General features: G+C 42.4%; 1 protein-coding gene across 1 annotated transcript; it reads left to right on the top strand.

The window, feature by feature from the left end:
• Window positions 1-287: 287 nt before the first annotated feature.
• cdh17 (cadherin 17, LI cadherin (liver-intestine)) lies at window positions 288-14501 on the top strand (the record flags this gene model as incomplete). The annotated part of the gene is made up of 18 exons (XM_080768266.1): window positions 288-335; window positions 2000-2095; window positions 2295-2432; window positions 2684-2819; window positions 3055-3207; window positions 3489-3644; window positions 5457-5662; window positions 6063-6194; window positions 6780-6930; window positions 7303-7506; window positions 7697-7773; window positions 7988-8176; window positions 8772-9016; window positions 10375-10505; window positions 11898-12122; window positions 12386-12496; window positions 12719-12835; window positions 14410-14501. The coding sequence occupies 18 exons, from the start codon at window positions 288-290 to the stop codon at window positions 14499-14501; spliced, it is 2607 nt and encodes an 868-aa protein (XP_080624392.1).
• Window positions 14502-17566: the final 3065 nt, after the last annotated feature.

Here is a 17566-nt window from a genome sequence, read left to right on the forward strand (position 1 = left end):
ACACTGGCAGCCCAAACAGGTTTTTGGACAAATCTGCCCAGTACAAAACCTACATGGGAACAGATCTTTGAATCACGTTCCTTAGCGATTCCCATTCGACTCCAATAATAGGATAGGAAATCAGGTCTGGGCTGTCGGTCTGAACAAAGGCCTTATTAGCTTATTAGACACCCAACGTCGACACTCCTTTTCATCCTCCTCTCCTCTCCTCTCTCCACTCTCTCCACCTCCTCTTCTCTCCTCTCTCCACTCTCCGTTCTCCCCCTCCTCCTTCCAGGAGTCTCATCATGACACCCACAGTGCATCTGCTGCTGTTTCCTGTCCTTCTGGCCGTTGTGAGTATAACACAACACTGCTGTCATCTACACATCCATATTCACGACCAACTAAATACGGAGGTGGAACCAATGAGTTACAGTACCCTATTAATGCACAGTAAATAACTAATAATTGACACAGGAATTTTACTGTAGTGAATTTAAAATAAATACAGTACTGTATATATCTCATTACATTTGCCCCTGAATAATAAAACATCCAAAAACTTTAATAAACGTTACTATTTGTTGCTATTTTACCTGACTACATTTACATTTCTTCTAACCATGCACCCATATATGCATATATTACTCATATCAAACAGAAATATTTGAATATCTGAATAAGTTATTCCACTTCTTTACACCTGTAAACCTGTGACAATACAGATGAAGTTGAATTACAATAAGGACAATAATTAATATAAAGAAATTTGTCTCCGAAAGGTTTGAGGCTCAGACGTCATAGAAATGAGTCTCAGACGTCATGAGTCTCAGATGTCACAGAAATGGCTACATAAGCAAGAACGTTGTTGGTAACTTATTAAATGTGACTAAGGGGCACCATAAAGTGTGACTTAACTGAATGTCACTTCCGTTCACCCTTAGAGGGTGGAAACCTAACCTATGTAGACTTTGCTCTACTGTTCCATAGCAGAGTATAAGAATGCTACTGTCAATAGTTCAACAGATAACTGGGCTTTCATCATCATCCGCCAATTGCACATAAAAGACAATCGGGCACACCGCTCTAGTTTATCTCCCATTACTTTAGCCAGATCTTCCACTTTGAGTCCAGCTTCTCTGGCAATAGCATCTGGATATGTTATTGTCCTCTTCCTCTAGTTTAGTGATTCTCAAAGAGGGATCCAGGGACCTTCAGTGATCCTTGAGGGGATTCAAAATGGACTCTACACGTCTGTAACTCTGAGTGTACAAATGAAACCAAATGGAGCCCCATCTCATTGTTATGGAATTACGGGGGTCTTTGAAATTAAAAGGTTTTAGAACCATTGCTCTATTTAGACATACTGTAGAGGTCTCCGGAAACGCATCCAGATGCTTTCTCAAGCAGGATCTTTATTGACCATGTAATAATAATAGGAGGAGGATTTCATGAAAGACATGCTCTAAAATATGGACATCTTTAAAGGTCTGGTGACATAATCCTTTATTTCCCTTTTTTTTATTTTTTTTATTTTCTCTGACCTCAATTGCACCCAAAAAACCAGAACATTGAACATTCAGTAGATTTTCTGTGGTCTGGGGTTTTCTGAATAATTAGTCTCAAAAAGTGGTCCACACTCCACTGGCAAATTGATTTGCCTGTGGACAGATGATGTCATCAGAATCAAGATCTGGATCTATTAAGAAAATGCATTTAAATCAATGACAAGTATTAATTCATTGCATTCAACACAGTGATTGCCTGGTACCCCTGGCTGCCATATTTTTGTAGCTTGTTACAAGCTGTTCAGCCAGGACCATTTCTGACGAGATAGTCCTACTGTCTGCTCTCTATAGGAGAATCAAACTCACTGTCTCCTTAATTGTCTGCTTTCGATACATGCAGTATCACACAGAAAGAGAAGCGAGAGGTGATATGTGAATGAAATTGATTCGTACACTGCTTCTCTGTCTATACCTGACACCCATTAACCTCCGTCTCCATGTGCTGACAGGCTGCTGGGAAGGGTCTAGAGGACAAGAAGGGGCCGATGGAGAACAAGTTTCTAGATGTGCCTGAGGGGACACTAGTGCCCTATCTTATATACCAGGTATACACACGCACATAGTACAAGAAGCACCACTGTTTACTAAACTATAGATAGCGAGCACGTGCAGTTAAAATAGGGGTGATATATGGTCGTGTTTAATTGCTTGTTTCATTCTTGTGTGATTATCACCAGATATGTTTTTTTCTTCTCTATTGGATTATGTTCTTACTTCTTAGTATCTCTCTTCTTCACGTTGTAGTTTAAAGCATCCCAGCCTGGTGTAACTGACTTCAGACTGACTGGAGAAGGTGCAGAGCGCATTATGATCTCAAAGGATGGATGGCTGTACCTGGACCAGGCTCTGGACTGGGCCACAAATGACCACTACCTTATTGTGGTGCGTATGCAGTTCAGTACTATGTAGAATTATATCACTTCACAGGAGCACACACATGAATGCACACATACACTACGCTTGCACACTCAAACTAGAAAGGGTTTAAACACACTAGCCTATATGGCATTATTTATTGTGTGTGTGTGTGTGTGTGTGTGTGTGTGTGTGTGTGTGTGTGTGTGTGTGTGTGTGTGTGTGTGTGTGTGTGTGTGTGTGTGTGTGTGTGTGCGCGCATGTGTGATTATATCCAGGTGGAGGCATTAGCAGACAGTGAAGTAGTGGAGGGGCCAGTCACTGTGACCATAAATGTACTGGACATCAACAACCATGCTCCTTCCTTCAACCAGACGGACTATGCCGCCGTGGTTAGGGAACGCAGCACTGCAGGTTTGTGTGCGTGTGTACTGTATGTATGTGTCTGCGTGTGTACGTGCGTGTGTGTGTGTGTGTGCGCGAGTGCGTGTGTATATGCACATACGTTCACGTGTGCCTGCATGTGTGTAGGCCTACATCTGCGTCCCGATCATTTGTAGTGTTGAGTGTGTATAGGTTGTTTTGACATGTAGTTTGAGCTACGCTGTGCAGGGTCCATCTGAACGGCCTGTGAAACGTGTTGTTGCAGGAGCTCCGTTCACGCGTGTGTTCGCCTCAGACTTGGACGACCCCGAGACTCCCAACGCTCAGCTGAGGTACAGCCTGGTCAGCCAGATCCTGGAAAACACCCTTTTCTTCCAGATAGACCCTGTGACAGGACAGATCTCCACCACGGAGGAGGGTAAAGCTCACATACAACACATGTCTGTGGTGCAATGCATGCACTATCATCATAATATACTTGCATGATGAACCAATGTATACAAATGCACACACTATTTATATAACACACACAAAGTAGACATGCACAACCAACCACACAGACACAACCAACCACACAGAGGCACGCACGCACGCACACACGCACGCACGCACGCACGCACGCACGCACGCACGCACGTGGTGTATACAGTAGCACGTGTGCCTCTCTTAAGTATGATTGTGATATTATTCCTGTAACAGGAGAGCGCATGCTGGAGGCCAGAGTGGGCATCCAGATCAGTAGAGGAGAGGGCCTCATCAGTGACGCTCTGAAGAGGACGTTCGATGAGTTCTGCACTCCAACACACAACATCCCCTATGAAAACAACCCCTTCTACAGCTGTGTGGAGAAAACAGGTGTGTGTGCGCGCGTGTGTAAATAACGGTATATTGGGTCGCACACACCAAGACTTCAGTTCAAAACATTTATTTCATTTTTGAACAGGGACAAACGTTTCGGCTATCCAGCCTTCATCAGTGTCATCAGTGTTCTTAAACTCTAGAATGAGTAATGCTGGTCAAATCCTAGCATGGAGTCTTTTAAACACGTGCAGCAGAGGAAGTGAGAGGGATTGTTTCAATGTTGATGAGAAAATACGGAGAGATTAAAATGGGCGGCTTTGGGTGATTATTCCAAAGCTGCCCTTAAAGGTGGTGTTAAATGAGTTCAGTCTAAGCCCAGGGTCAGTTACCAGTTCCATGATAGGCCTATACTATAGGCCCTATAGGATCATCCTGAAAGGCCATGTGCCACATGCCTCTGTCAGGCTGCAGGCACAAACTTGGTATCTTCATATTCCGTAACTTTATTTAGTTTACACTGCATCGTAGTGTTGCACAAAAGTCTGCATACCTCACAACAGATTGCATTGCATTTGTTATTTGTTATTTTTAGTATTATTTATTATGGTATTTTGTTGGTATTATGTTTGCCTACATAGTAGCATAAGGATTTGCCCAAAATAGAGGTTGGTTGGTTGGTTGGTTGGTTGGTTGGTTGGTTGATTGATTGATTGATTGATTGATTGATCAGTTTGCAAAAGAAAAAGCACAGAGGTACAGTTCCATGGAAAAGGATGCTAAAAGGACAAACCCAAGAAAGCACTATGTTTCCTTTGCATTGGTGTCGTGTGGAAAGCGGAAAGATGCCAGATTGAAAGTGGTTCAATCAAATCAAGCTTTATTCATAGAGAACATTTAAAACAACCGAGATTGACCAAAGTGCTGTACAGTATGTACACAGTCAAATCAAAGCATCAACAAAAACATTTATGCTTGTGCACTCACATGGCATCAAAGGTATGGTACAGATAAAAAAAAACACACACAACTTTATGTATGCACCCATGTATGTTTGTCGAAATTGCAGGTGTTGTTGAAGGTAACGCCTATAGGTGTTTGACTGCTGAACGGATATTGGAGTTGAAAGCCATGGAGCCCTGCAGGAACGTTGAAGATGTCATGAAAATAATTATTTCTGTGATGTCAGAACAGGCCAGCTCCATATATGGAGATCTACTGTAGGGGTTTGATGAGGTCAGATCAACATATGGAATTAATTCTGTACTGGCCATATATGGAGCGTGTCTTGAGTGTACAGGGATTGATGAGGTCAGATCAACATATTATGGAATGAATTCTGAATTGGCCATATATGGAGCGTGTCACGAGGCGTGACTGACGGACGAACTGACTGAACGGAGATGCGGGTTTTCATAGTAAACTGCGACCTACAGTCGCAATAACTTCATTCCATCCATTCAAATTTCAAACACAAGTTTTGGACAAGGTTTCTACCCAACAGTGACAATATTCACACGGCTGCCATTTTGCTATTACTTCATAGCCAGTGGTGTGAATTGGAAACCCCAACTCGAACAGTATGAGCAAAAGGGACAACGTTTGAATGTGGTGAATTTGATGTTTCAAATAGGCTCAATACTATGTATGTATATACAGTAGACCATACTGCAGAACACACTGAAAACTGGGTTGGAATTTCTGGCACAGTCCTCAAACACTTTTAGATGTGGTGCTGTATAATTTCTGTGATATTCACCCCCTGTAATCTTATACTTCAGTGCCATATTCACTTATCGAAACGTGTTCCTCCATAGTGCCCAATGTTTTTTTTTAGGTTTAAATGGCAACTGTGTATTTCTCTGTCAGAGATGAAGAGGCGCAATTTGAACCCCATGGAGGACCCAGACTTCACCCTGAGAGTGCGTGTGCAGGATTTGGCTGGAGCATCTGAAAACGCACTGAGTGCAATCGCCAATGTTCACATTGCTGTACAACAGAACCTATGGGTCAACCCTGGAAAAATCACTATTAAGGAACACTTAAAAACAAGCTACCCCATGGTGATTGCTAAGGTACAGTGGGATTCACATGATGTTACTCTTCCAATCTCCAAAGTGTCAATTATGTGCAGGAATACATACTCCTCCCTCAGGAGTATGTGAAAGCTTTATTTTTAAAATGCCTAGGAAAATAATCTAATTATCTGATGAATGTTGGTGAATGGTTATCTACAGTGCCCGAAAATGAAATATTATTTACGTTTCACCACACAACCCTTTTCTCAATAAATACAACTCTTAATGCTGAAATGTATAAAACAAATAAATACATATTTTCTGTAGAACGGGTTTAAAACATTAATTGAATATTTAACCTTCGGTGTAAGGCTCCGATACCACTTGAATGTGGATGATAATCCCTACTGTCCTCTTTCTCCCTGTTCCCTTCCTTCCTCCCTCTGTCTAACTCCAGGTCCAGTCCAACGACCACAACGCTATTTACAGGTTGCTGCAGAAGGAAAGGGCTCTTGGGTTCCCCTTCATTGTCACCGTGGATGGAGAGATACAGCTGACTGAGGAGCTGGACAGGGAAGAGAAAGACATGGTACACATTATGTTAAAACAGTGTTGGTTCTTGAGGGGGTTCCAAATAGACCTTTTCACTCCTCAACAGTGTGGATAATAGTAAAATAAACAAGAATGACTCATAATAACTGCCAGGTACAGAAAACTCTTGTTTATGAACAGCTACAGTATAATCAGTGTGTGTGCCGCAGCCTCTGCCTCAGCTCACAGCCTCACGTTGCAGCGTTAGGAGTATGTGTTTTATGCTGCTCAGACTATGTGTTTTATGGGTAAGTCTCCCATTGGCTTAGAGGCAGCCTAGAGACGAGGCAGCCAATCATGAAAATGTGTCCACTACGGTCGTCACTACGGTCGCTACTAGAGGTAGTAGCAAATGTAGTCCAGGTGCTTTTCAAGCACCTGGCAAATAGATATATTCACACACATTACACACAGTATACAAACCCAGAGACACACATACACATGCAAATGCACAATCTTGCATACACCGGTACACACACACACACACACACACACACACACAATAGTGTAGAACAAACGACACACAGGATGGATGACTCAGGATCTTTCCTTTGCATGTTTGTGTGTCCTCGGTGGGTTTCAGTTCATTCTGGTGGTGCTGGCTGAGGATAAGGATGGCAAGGAGGTGGATCCCCCCATGGAGATTCAGGTGGTGGTGGAAGATGTGAACGACAACCCACCAGTGTGTGAGAATGAAGAGACGGTCTTTGAGGTGCAGGAGGACGAAGCAGTGGGTACGATATGTGTGAATGTTTGTGTGAACCTGTATTACTATATTTGTGAGAGCCAAATATCCAAATATAAGTATAGAATTTGGGACCCGGGCTATCCAGATGTCGGCTTTTGGGTTAGGGTAAAAAAAATTGCATTCTTAAAATGTCCTAAAATGTTGATGCGTGCGTACATACGTGTGTGGTGTGTGTGGTGTGTGTGTGTGTGTGTGTGTGTGTGTGTGTGTGTGTGTGTGTGTGTGCATGCATGTCTCACACTCACTTGCCTTCAATAGTGTTAAAATGTGATGATGTGCATTTTTCTTGCTAATGATTCTTGTACTTCTTGTACTGTATTTTTCTATTCTCTGATTGGCTGATCTCGTGTCGTTTCAGGCAGTCCAATAGGAGACCTGCTCGCTCACGATGCTGATGAACCTGGGACCGCCAATTCCATGATCACTTACACCATCATGTCCCAAAGTCCAACTGCCGATGCCTTCTCCATTGACAGTGTTTCTGGACGCATCCAGGTTCTACAGAGGCTGCAGAGAAAAGATGCCACACAATACCTCCTCACTGTTGGAGTCAGTGACCCAGGTAGCACACACACACACACACACACACACACACACACACACACGAACGAAGCATGAAGCATGCATGGTCACGCGCACAATCCGCACATGCACGTGTACACAGACACTCATTTAACACTGAAATGGGAATAAATAATCCTGCCAATAAACCGTTATGTTGATTTCACCATGCTGGCTTCTATTTCTCCCAGGTTTCAGCACACAGTGCAACGTCCTGATCAAGGTCATTGATGTTAACAATGAGGTGCCGCTGTTTGAGAAGACTGATGTGAGTATATATGCCTCGCTACAGCAGAAACTGTTTTCTCTGTCTGATGTTGGTATTGCAGACTGGGAAAGGAGACAGCTATGTCTGTACAGAACACACGCTTGCACGCACGCACAATCTCCTCTCTGTGTCGCTGTCCATCCGGTTCCGAAGGTTTGCCCTACGTGACACTGACCTTCGACCTTGTCTGTGTTTTGTGTATGTGTGTGTGTAGTATGGAAGCCACACTCTTGCAGAGGACACACCTCTGGGTCACACAGTGCTGACCCTGAAGGCATCAGATGCTGATGATCCGAACAGCGGCAGCTCACGCATCGACTTCCACATCTCTGCCGGCAACGACGATGAAGTGTTCAGACTTGAAACCGACGGCACCGGTGAGGCCAGACTGGTGCTTGCCAAGGTATGAGTATATATATATACACACTCTCTTTAATAAACACATCCTACCTGGTGGTAACGTATACAGTGCCAGCCTGTTGGCAGAGTTTTATATTTACAGCACAATATTTCTTGGTGACAAATGAAGTTTAACAAAATCTAAATCACTGCTGGCATGACACAAGTTCCGGGCCATTCATATGGAAGTCTCACTGTGTTCATCTCCTGTAACTCTTCACCGTTTAACCACAGGAACTCTATTCTGAGGGCGAACATTTGGCAACTTGTTAATCTGCTATTTTTGGGCCAGATGTTTGGTGTAGCAGGAAAAAGGAGGGGGCCTAGTATAGTTCCCTGAGGGACCCATGTCAATAAGTGTTCAAGATTTTAAGTTGTTATCCCCTGTTTTATACTGTTTGCAAATGTCTGAATATAGACAATCTACAAGCTCACAACACTTCACATTGTGATTTGTAACATCACAAGATGTAGATCGGCGATGTTAGTTATTTTTTACCATTGTTGAAGATCTTTGTCGATAAGTGACATGCCCAAAACAGGGAAGCCAGTTTAAAAGTGGTGAACTCTCCACCGCTGCTCTGCCTTCCTCCTGACAGCCGCTGGACTTTGAGGCGTCCGCCTCCTACACACTGCAGATGGACGCTCGTAACCCGGAGCCCCTGATGCCCGGCCTGGAGTACGACAGCCGCTCCTCCGCCTCCGTGTCCGTGTCTGTGGGCGACGTGGACGAGCCCCCAGAGTTCAGCCTGGACATCCTGGAGGTCACGGTTCCTGAGAACACTACCGTGGGAGCCACCCTCCTCACCGTGGAGGCCAAGGACCCAGAGGGCAAAGAGCTCAGGTACACTCACATTCACCCTCCTCACCGTGGAGGCCAAGGACCCAGAGGGCAAAGAGCTCAGGTACACACCATAGACTGTAAAAAATATGGACAAAGCGTTCCCCGGGTCTAACATGGACGTAAAATTAAGCCTGTAAGTCCTTGAACTGTAAGTCGCCATCTTTGTAGATCCGTTTGGGCCCAGCTGGCCATTGGCTGGCCCAGACAACTTCCCCCCTTCTTCTTCGTTGGTTTTTATTTTGACTGAACGGGGGTGGCTCCCGATCATAAACTGTAACGGTAGCCACGCCCCTCAGAACATACGCAACTTTATGGTCATTTTTTTAAATAAATGGGACCATAATTTTCCAAAAAGAATATTATGACATGAGAAATGAGACTTTAAACTAGTGACTGGAAGCAGAAAGTATTCATGACCATGTTTATTAAGGTAATACAGTCTAGGTGAAGTTGGGCCCAAATACTGTACATGGACTTCTATGGTGCTATGGTTTTTTTTGGGCCAAATGACAGCGCCACAACAGGCCATTATATGAACTTTCAGGAAGTCCCGATTTCCTTCACAGAATATCTGTCTGACTGCCCCCCTGGTACACATTCACATTCATCATCATGCCTGCACACACACAGGCGCGCGCGCTCGCACAGGCACACGCGTATATACGCAAGCACTCTTACTGTTGGGTTCCTACATGAGTGGTTCTCAAACCTTTGGTAACACTTAATGACCCGTTATATAACATATATATATAAGCAGTTTGTAGACAAGTAACTAATCATGAACAAACCATTTGTTCACATTCATAAACGTTTACTAAAACATATATAACTATGGCTAAAAATAATTTATAATGTATTTGTAACTTTTCATGAATAAGCCATTTGTATACATTTGTAAATTATTATTAAGTATGTTAATGTGGATTTTCTGACGCAAAACAATTACTAGAATTATCTTTCATGTTTAGCAAATGATTTGTAAGACATTCATAAAGAATATATAAACCTTTGCATACGTTATTGTGTGCCCTGATCTGAAGTGGACTTTTCATATTTATTTCTTGTTTAATGAATGATTTGTAAGACATTTCTGAAGAATATATAAACCATTTGCAGGCATTATTTTGTGCCCTGATCTGAAATGAAGACTATTCATTATTCATGTTTAATAAAGGATTTGTAGGACATGTGTAAAGAATATATAAACCCAATTGCAGACATTATTTTTTGCGCTGATCTGAAATGAAGACTATTCATTACTACTATAACTTGATTTCTGCTGCCTGCACAGCGTGTGAGCGGACGTGTATGTTTGTGTGTGTATTTGGGTGTCTTATGTGTAATTGTGCTTCCTACAGTTTCAAGATGGAGGGAGATGTGCAGGGCTGGCTGGAGATCGATGCAGCTACCGGAGTGATCAAGACCAAAGCCAAGCTAGACAGAGAGGTTCTGGATGGTTTCAAAGTCACTGTTACAGCCTTTGAGAAGGGTGAGATGAATACAATACATACACAGTACAAGGGACACGTGTTATTTGAACACTGAGTATGTAAAAATGGACCCTTAAGGCATAGACGTAGAGAGTTATATTAACACAATGTTGCTTCGATCCCGGGCTGGGTCATACCAAAGACTGTAAAAATGGGACCCAAAGCCTCACTGCTTAGCACTCAGCAGTGTGTGTGTGTGTGTGTGTGTGTGTGTGTGTGTGTGTGTGTGTGTGTGTGTGTGTGTGTGTGTGTGTGTGTGTGTGTGTGTGTGTGTGTGTGTGTGTGTGTGTGTGTGTGTGTGTGTGTGTGTGTGTGTGTGTAAATTCATGGAAAAAGAGTCTGATCCGTTGTCTTATACAGTGGTGGAAGAAGTACTTAGATGTCTTAATTAAGTAAAAGTATCATTACCACAATATGAAAATAATACCAACATTATTCAAAATTTGTCAAACATTTAAAAGAAATAGCTGAAATACCAGCTCACGGATGTGTCATGTCTGGTATGTTTTGTATTAATAATCTAAATCTGCAAAGTAACTTGTAAACTTGTTTTCATATAATTGTAGTGGAGTAAAAAAGATATATATATTTGTCTCTGAGATGTAGTGGTATTATAAGTACAATTAAAGTAAGCATTTCAAAACTAAAGAACTTGAGTAAACGTACTTAGTTCATTTCCACCTCTGGTATTATATCTCAGTGGTTCTCAACCTGTGTGTCAGGACCCACATGGTTTTAGGGGGTCCCCAGATGATTGTGCAACATTGTTTTCTCAATCAACAGTAAACAAACCAACATTCAGTGTAAGTGTATACGGGTATAGATCTGAACATTTATAAAGTGTCAATTGAAGGACTTTTAAGACCTTTTTAATACCTCTCGCGGTCTGAAAACATTGAGAACCACTGGCTTAAAGTATTGTCCCACCTCACCTTCACAGAAAGCTTAACCCATTTTGGCGGGAACCCCTTTTGGTGTTAGCATTATGTTATGCTTTAGCTATTGAAAAATAGCAGATCTACAAGTTCATAGCGTGCCACCAAGTGGCACGCTACCAGCTTGTAGGTCTGCTATTTTTGAAAAATCAAAGAACGACTGACATAGAAACATAGCTTTTTCAGAAAACTGTCAGGATGTAGAAGACATTTTTAGATTCTGATCTCAGGCCTAAATGGCCACATTCACAGAAAACTTAAAGTATTATCCAACTCACCTTCACAGAAAACTTAAAGTATTATCCCACTCACCTTCACAGAAAACTTAAAGTATTATCCAACTCACCTTCACAGAAAACTTAAAGTATTATCCAACTCACCTTCACAGAAAACTTAAAGTATTATCCAACTCACCTTCACAGAAAACTTAAAGTATTATCCAACTCACATTCACAGAAAACGGCGAGATGTCTGCAGAGCGCGACGTCTCTGTGAGGGTGTTGGACATCAATGACAACATACCCAAGCTGACGGAGTCACAGGCCTTCATCTGTGTGCACAAGCCCCAGCCTGTGATCCTCCGAGCCCAGGACGCAGACAGTGCTCCCTTCTCCCAGCCGTTCACCTTCACCCTGGCCCATGGCAAGAAGTCTCCCAACTGGGGCCTGACCGCCATCGACGGTATATACATCATACTGTTGTAGGGTCTCTTGGTGATGTGGTGACTTTAGAACGGTGCTTCCCAAAACAATGGATCGGGGACCCATTTTCGTTGGGCTCACATATCCATTTTTATGGGTCCTGAGTAAAAAGTTAACTTTTAATAACGATTTTCAAAATAATATCAGAAATATACTTTTTCAAATGTATCTTTTGGGTCTCCAGCTGAAAATGTTTGGGAAGCTCTGCACATATCGGTTGAGATGAAGTCTTTTTGTTTTTAGGTTCATCGGCTGCACTGACCTTGAAGAAGCCGCCTCATGAGGACAAAACATTCCTGCTTCCTATTAATATCAAAGACAATGCAGGGATGGGTGTCACACACAAGTTTGAGGGTAAGTGGTTTCATGCAAATTAACGTGATAGTTAAATGCAATGTATACTGTATAGGTGTGTGTGTGTGTGTGTGGGCGGCTGGGCGCGTGCGTGTTAAGCCAATGTTAATTTCACAAAAGTGTGCTAAGTAAGTGTGCGTGTGTGTGTGTGTGTGTGTGTGTGTGTGTGTGTGTGTGTGCGCGTGCGTGCGTGCATGTGTGTTATACTGTTTGAAACCCCAGTGAGAGTATGTAACTGCACATCGCTTGGCTACTGCTACATGGAGCCTGGCGTTCATGGCTTCAAGTATGGATTGGGGGCCACCATTGGAATCCTGGCTGGGGTCATGGGATTTGTCAGTGAGTTTGCAGACACACACACACACACACACACACACACACACACACACACACACACACACACACACTTCATTGCAATACCGATAACTAGGAGTAAGTATACTACATTGGTTCCATTGATCCAAGCTGGGACACAAATGATTGATTGATTATTAAAATAAACATCCTCTGAAAATGCACATGGTCCATGTTACGGACCTTTAAAATTGGCTGGAACACCAAGGACCAAAACATAATACGGACACAAAGTCAGGTTAAAAGTTTACAAAAATATAACAAATTTATTTAAATTTGAAATCGAGCATTAATTATCAGACACTGAACCCCAAACAAGCCAGGAATGTAACACAACAGATCACTGAATAGCTGAATAAATAAAGGGTTTACTTAATAAATGCCGAAAACAATAATAATGATAAACTCAAGACCTAACTAGACATCTTAACAAACAAACAAAAATATGGGCAGGTAAACTAATAGAGGGTATGGTATGCGCATGCTTAAAGTGAATGGCACATCGAGTGGCAAATCGAGTGGCAAAGCAACAGGCAAAGTGAGTTTAACATTGTTTAATGTTGTTTAATGCAATCAGATAGGACTTTTCTGTTTGGAATGCATAGGCTGTCAAGGCCAGAAAGTATTGTTTTGCCACTCAGTAGGCGTTCCTGCATAACTTCCGGGTTTGATGATGATGTCACGCACATACCCTCTATAAGTGGGGGAGCCTGCATGGGGAGCCAGAGTCCCCAGACTCCCCATAAACTACCAAAACAAAATAAAGACCTAAACTAACCAAAAACCAAAAGGCAAAAAAAATAACCTGCTACTAATCATGCAACAAGGAACAGCTGACACAGGGTGTGGCAGCCAGTCATCAGGTGATATTGACAGGTGTCTATTTATTTTAGACCAACAGAGGTCAGCAATATCACAGGCACACACAACAGAAAGACAGAGTAACATTAATGAACAGAATAGACAGATGATAGAGTATGAGTAGAGATCACGTTAAACCACACCCTCTTGTGTAATATTGCTTAAACGGTGATTGCGTACCACCTGTTTTGAATTTGCACATAATGCAGGAGGCAACAGGAGGTTGATTTACTGATAACAAGTGCTTCCAAACTCTGAATCTATTACTAATACTAAATATACTACTAAATAATCCTCTGCAAGGTATTTCTTGACAGAAAGTAGCTCATAACATATCTACCGTGTATTTTTATGAAACAAACACTGTAGATAGAAAGAGGATAATTCAAGCTTTTCGTACAGCTGCAATGTTGGTGAGTTTGACTTTGTTAAATACAATCAGATAGGACTTTTCTGTTTGGTTGAATATGGGCTGCCAATGGGAAATTGCACGTAGTTACCACCTTGCTGGCAAGATGGCTGCGGTGTGCATAAGGTCAATGGCTGGAAAAGAAAACAATCCCCTCAATACTTTACAAATTATACAAATTATTTCTGAGCCTGATATGCATGGTACCTCGTTACAGTATATATTTATATTTGTAAATTCCAATACAAATGGCTGTAGTTGACTGTGTTATATTTTGTTTTTTCAACAGTAATTGTGTTCATCTATTATGTCAATCGCATAAAGAAGTATGAGCTGAAGAAGAAAGCTGCTGGGGATGGAGAAAGTGACCCCATCATGTAGAAACCACACACACACACACACACACACACACACACACACACACACACACACACACACACACACACACACACACACACACACACACACACACACACACACACACACACACATATTTCTATATTTTATTTTATTTGTACGGGAGATGAGTGCTAAAGTAATTGTCTGGATACTTTATTATGCAACCTTTTACTTGTCATAATCACGCATTTTGTGCAGATCAATCAATTACTTAATTTATTCCAATTCCACTCCTGGCCTCAGTTTTGTTTTTGTTGTTATTTTGTTTTTTTATTATCCCATTTCACCAACTCATTTTTTCATTACATTTATATTCCACAGTATATGCTCACGTCCTGTATGTACAAAGACTGAGCCACTACTGATTGCCAGGCAACGACAAACCTTACTTCCTGGATATGGGCTTAGAATTCGTAATTCAATAATTCATTAGGTATAAGAACTCAGTTTCCTGTTTTGCTATTGTTCTCTGCTTTTGCTCGTTTGATGATGATAATAACAATCATTTGATGTTTGGATATGAATGAAATGTGTAGAACGTAAGCTGAATGTTGAATTTGGATGCTGTACAGTTGCAAGCTTTTAGTAGGCCTATGGGGTAGACTATTTCCTCCACCCCACTCCATAATTGCAGTCCTGGTTCAAACGTGCGTTATAATGAATGACTGGTGCTGTCTGTACCAGGCTATGAACATAGTACTGTACATTGTGTAAAACTCACTGCATACCTTTGCTGCGGTTCTTAATAAATGAGCAGGTGGGAACAACTTTAGTTTTCATTGCATTGTGGTTAGTCTGTGTGTGCGGCTGCGCGCACATATAATCCGTGCATGCGTGTGGTGTTTGTGTATCTCGATGGTATATACCTGTGCATGTGTATAAGTGAGTGTGCACGTGTTGGGGACCATCTATGGACCCACATACCCCTCTATTTTGTTGGGAGCTGCATGTGTCTCAGGTGAGACACATGCTTTCACCATTACGCTGTCAACGCGGCCTCCCACTCCTCAAGCTGCTTTTCTATTGTACTGTAATTCATTTGTCACGTTCAGTCACTTTCCTCCTTTCTGTCCCTCCCTGGCCAGTGTTCGACTGTGTACCGCAGGGTGTAATGCTCTGACTCATCGCACAGACGGCTGGATGCTGAATAGGGCTTCTTTTTCAACTGTAGCCTGCTGGGGGAAAGAAGGCATGATTGTAAGCCGGGCTTTCATTGAGCATAACGGTGCCACCGCACGAAAACACGTTCAGCCAGGGATGGATTTAAGAAGGAGGCCCCTGGGTCAATTCTATTCTTAACCCCCCCCCCCACCCCCTTCCCCAGACACTACCCAGAAGTCAGGTGGACACGAAAACACGAGTTGTAAGGCATGTGGGTCAAGATAGCACCTGTAGACACTCTATCGTACAGGAGTTTATAACCTACTAGTTTATAACCTACTACAATATTTTCATTAGGGCAGTCACAGCTGAAGAGGCCATCTGAGAATAGGGCCCCTATGGCCGTGGCCTATATGTTGAAGTGTCCCTGAGCAAAAAACATAATCCCTAACTGCTCCCTGGGCTCTGTATTAATAGCGCCCACTGCAGCTAATAGTTAGGATGGGTAAATAAATACAGAGGCCTATGTGCAAATGTGCAGTTGCAGAAATATTTTTTGCATGTACAAATATAAATAGGAAAATTGTCCGGTCTGGTCAGACATTGGTTCTGTTACAAGGAAGGGCCTTTTATTGCATATTATGCTGAGTCTCTTGTATAGTGAAGGATCTCATTGACCCGGTCCATAATTTGTCAGTGTCCAGAGCAGCAAGGGGAAAAAACCCACACATGCCCTCATGTTGACCATGGAGATTACATGTGCTGCAGAGGAGATGAGAATAATTTCCACAAATATAATCAAGTCCACGTGCCACATCTATGAGTCATTCACCCTGTCTGCAATGTGTCACATTTTTCACTTGAACATCCGTTAGTTTTAACCAGTTATTTACACTATGATGAAGATTGGGCTCAAGCCTCCAACGGTTGATGAAGAGAGGTGTGGGGGATTGAGCCTGAGAGGGAGATGGGGATGGCCTGAGTTACAGTCTCATAAAGTCCCAGTCCGTCCCAGAACCACTGCAGTGTTTACATCTGCATTCGCTCTCTCTACCTGTATCCCAGCAACACATTCCACAACCCACACACACACACGAACGCACGAACGCATGCATGCACGCACGCACGGTCGCACGCACGCACGCAAGCACGCGGAAATTGAAACTTGCGGAAATTGCGGAAATTGAAAATTGCGGAAATTGCAAATTGCGGAAATTGCAAATTGCGGAAATTGCAAATTGCGGAAATTGAAAATTTGCGGAATTTTGTAAATTGCGGTAATTGCGGAAATTGAAAATTGCGGAAATTGAAAATTTAGTAAAATTAAAAATTGCGGAAATTGCGGAAATTTGCAAAGACGAAAATCACTCAGAGACCATGGGTTATGTAGCCCAAGGTCACAAATTATGAAAAACGAGGATTCAAAAAAAAGAAGAAAATCACTCCAAGACCATGGAATGGGCTATAGCAGGGATACTCAAATAGATTTACCTGTGGGCCACATTACAAAAATGGCAAGGGGCCAGGGGCCAGTAGATAAAATTACGACATTAATGATACTTGATAACTTCAATTGCTTTATTTTCGCAAAATGTATCAAAGTACAATGTGCATGCACACAATATGTAAATAAATAAATGTGTTACATTTTCTTGCATAAACACAAAGAGCTGTTTCCATAACTGCACAAATTATTGCACATAACATGAGTAGCTGTTATAATAACATAATAACATAACATGAGTAGCTCTTTGCCTGCCTGCCTGCCTGCCTGTCTGTCTGTCTGTCCATGAGTAGTTATTTGTCTGTCTGTCAATGAGTAGCTGTCTTACTGTCTGCCTGTCTATGAGTAGCTGTCTGCCTGCCTGTCTATGAGTAGCTGTCTGTCTGCCTGCCTGCCTGTCCAATTGTCCATGAGTAGCTGTCTGTCTGCCTGTCTGAGTAGC

Source organism: Protomyctophum bolini, assembly GCF_963924005.1.
Source record: "Protomyctophum bolini genome assembly, chromosome: 7".
Taxonomy (NCBI): Eukaryota; Metazoa; Chordata; class Actinopteri; order Myctophiformes; family Myctophidae; genus Protomyctophum; species Protomyctophum bolini.